Source organism: Solanum tuberosum, unplaced genomic scaffold, assembly GCF_000226075.1.
Source record: "Solanum tuberosum cultivar DM 1-3 516 R44 unplaced genomic scaffold, SolTub_3.0 scf00611, whole genome shotgun sequence".
Taxonomy (NCBI): domain Eukaryota; kingdom Viridiplantae; phylum Streptophyta; class Magnoliopsida; order Solanales; family Solanaceae; genus Solanum; species Solanum tuberosum.
The window spans coordinates 162567-165773 of NW_006239526.1; the positions used below are offsets into that span (position 1 = coordinate 162567).

Here is a 3207-nt window from a genome sequence, read left to right on the forward strand (position 1 = left end):
CCTAAACCTTAAGAAATCCTATATCGTACTAACCCTATAAAACCCCTAAAAACCATTTAAATCGTATATGCTAAACCCTATAAAACACAAAAAACTCTAAGCCCTAAAGCCTAAAACAATAAAACCCTAGATAAAACCCTTAACCAGAGGCGTATCTAGAGGGGGTGCCGTGGGTTCACGTGAACCCATGCTCCCCTCTCTAGATCATATATAGTAGTGTTATATTTTTTTAAAAATATTTAAATATAGATGTGTGAATCCATGTTCAAATTATCATTTAATAATGCGATGATGATTGGGTGCACTTCTCTAAGTGAGAGATAGAAATTTAAAACTTATATCTATCTTGTCTCTTTGAGTAACACTTTTCCAAGTGGTTATCCGTTACACTTTTGTCGTTTCAACTAGTTTTTCTTTTGTTTTTTTCCTTTATTCTTTCAAAATTTTCAAGTGTGTTAAATTGAGAATTTCCTAAAAATTTAGCATTGTAAATTTTTATATAATTAAATCAAATGTGTATATTAAATTTAAAACCTAGTAGTATTATATATTTTGGACCTATATTTTAAACTTTAATGGTTCATATTACGAACTAAAAGTCAAATCGATCAAATTTTTATTTACGATACATTTTTTTGTAATCGTGCATCCATCTAACCAAAATTCTGAATACGCCTTTGTTTAGACATGTGTATATAAGTATATATAGACAATAAAAAGGTTGTATAATATATCATGAATAGTACACATATGTCTTCATTGGGAGTGAGAAAAGGTACATGGACTGATGAAGAAGATTTTCTTTTAAGAAAATGTATTGATAAGTATGGTGAAGGAAAATGGCATCTTGTTCCTGCTAGAGCTGGTAATTAAACTAACTACCATGCTATTTTATCTGTCTGTCTCATTTTATGTGACATTCTTTGTAAAATCATGTGAAAATGTATGTACGTCCAGGTCTGAATAGATGTCGAAAAAGTTGTAGACTGAGGTGGCTGAATTATCTAAGGCCACATATCAAGAGAGGTGACTTTGCTCCGGATGAAGTGGATCTCATTTTGAGGCTTCATAAGCTTCTAGGCAACAGGCATGCTAGTTTATGTTTTTAATAAATTTGATTAATATAATATATATGTGTGACTATTTCATCTAAACGTTACGTTATTATATGTAGATGGTCACTTATTGCTGGTAGACTTCCAGGAAGGACAGCAAACGATGTGAAAAACTATTGGAACACAAACCTTCTAAGGAAGGTAAATATTACTACTAAATTTGTTCCTCATGAAAAGATTAACAATAAGTGTGGAGAAATTACTAAGAATGAAATAATAAAACCTCAACCGCAAAAGTATTTCTCAAGCACAAAGAAGAATATTACAAACAATATTGTAATTGTGGACAAGGAGGAACATTGCAAGGAAATAATAAGTGAGAAGCAAACTTCATATGGATTGATGGAAAACGTAGATCAATGGTGGACAAATTTACTGGAAAATTATTGCAATGACGATGTTGAAGAAGAAGAAGAAGAAGAAGAAGCTGTAACTAATTATGAAAAAACACTAACAAGTTTGTTAAATGGTGAAGGTAACTCCATGCAACAAGGGCAAATAAGTCATGAAAGTTGGGGTGACATTTCTCTTAATTTACCACCCATGCAACTAGGAGAAAATGATGATTTTTCTGCTGAAATTGACTTATGGAATCTACTTGATTAAAAGAAGTTGTTATTGTAAGCTTGTAATAGGGATACATTTTTTCTTTATACTTTGTATCCCAACTACAAGTTGTTAGGGAAGTAATGTTGTTAGAGTGGGTTACCATCCACATACATTCATAAGGGAATGAACTGGTGGTAATTTATTTGTATGGATTTGGACAAACTTTTTCTTCACGAGCTAACTTATGGAGTTGAGTTAGACCCAAGTTTCATATATCTGGAATTAATAAGTGCATATGCACTATGATATTATTCATGTGATTTTTAGGTTATTTATGTGATTATATATGTGCAACGTATTTATGCTACTTCCTTTAGTCTTATATATATTAAATGAAATGTAAGAATTTTTTTCATCATATTTACATCATTATTTAGTGAAATTCTTCATTATTTTATATTTTCTAGGAAAATATTTTGAAAATAATCAAAAGAATAACAATGAAATTTCACCATGTGTTTGGCCATAATATTTGGGAAATATATTTCACCTTTTTAAGAAATATGATTTATACACATAAGTTTTAAAAACTATCAAAACTAACCATATGTTTGTATTACATAGCACATAACTTTGTTATCCTAAGCCGATTGTTATCATTTTCATCAACAACCATATCATCACTTTCATATTTCATCACTGCTTTGATGTTCACGTAAAAATTATATATGTAAAACAATGCAAACAACTACTATAGAGGGTGTTCTTGTAAAAGATAAAAGTTTGGTGTAGAATTTGAATTATTAAAAGCTCTCAAATAATGAGACTTGGCCCAAATACTAGTTTTTTTCTAGTATTTGAGAATTTGGGTTATTTGCCAAAAATATTTGCCAAATAAGGGCAAATAGTATGGACAAACACTATTTGCCAAATTTTTTCCCAAATTTTATTTGGGAAATCCATGGCCAAACGGGCCCTAAGTATACTCCCTTACGACCTTTCCCACCAATGATGAAATGATAACGAGGGTCTGTTTGGAAAGGCCAGGTAATTGTAATTGGTGTAATTATTAAGGTGGTACTTATTATCTTACTAATTACACAATTTAGTAATTACGAATTTACGATGACATATATATTTGTCACAGAGTAATTACAAGTGCATTGTTTGGTTTCACAAATGTGATCATAATGTTATATTGAGTTTTAAAAGTAAAATTAATTATCTAAAATAAAAAAATTATATTATAAAAATAAGGGTCTTTATAATAATATTAAATTGAATATTATATATATATATATATATATATATATATTGTCTTTTGAAAATATATTAATTAATAACGAACATTAATAATGTAGTAACATTAATAATGGAGAAAATGGTCAAAAGCCCCCTCAATCTATAGTCGGATTCCCAACTACACACTCATACTATACGGAGGTCCTATTACCTCCCTGAATTATATATAATTGAAATTATTACCTCCCTAAATGCTTACATGGCAAAGTGAGTGTATTTCACTCTCTTTGAGAGAATGAGC

General features: G+C 29.8%; 1 protein-coding gene across 1 annotated transcript; it reads left to right on the forward strand.

Moving 5' to 3' along the window:
* The first annotated feature begins 735 nt into the window (after positions 1–735).
* On the forward strand, positions 736–1990 carry LOC102590860 (transcription factor MYB113). Its single transcript, XM_006366078.2, has 3 exons — positions 736–865; positions 958–1087; positions 1175–1990. The coding sequence occupies exons 1-3, from the start codon at positions 736–738 to the stop codon at positions 1719–1721; spliced, it is 807 nt and encodes a 268-aa protein (XP_006366140.1). The 3' UTR covers positions 1722–1990.
* Positions 1991–3207: the final 1217 nt, after the last annotated feature.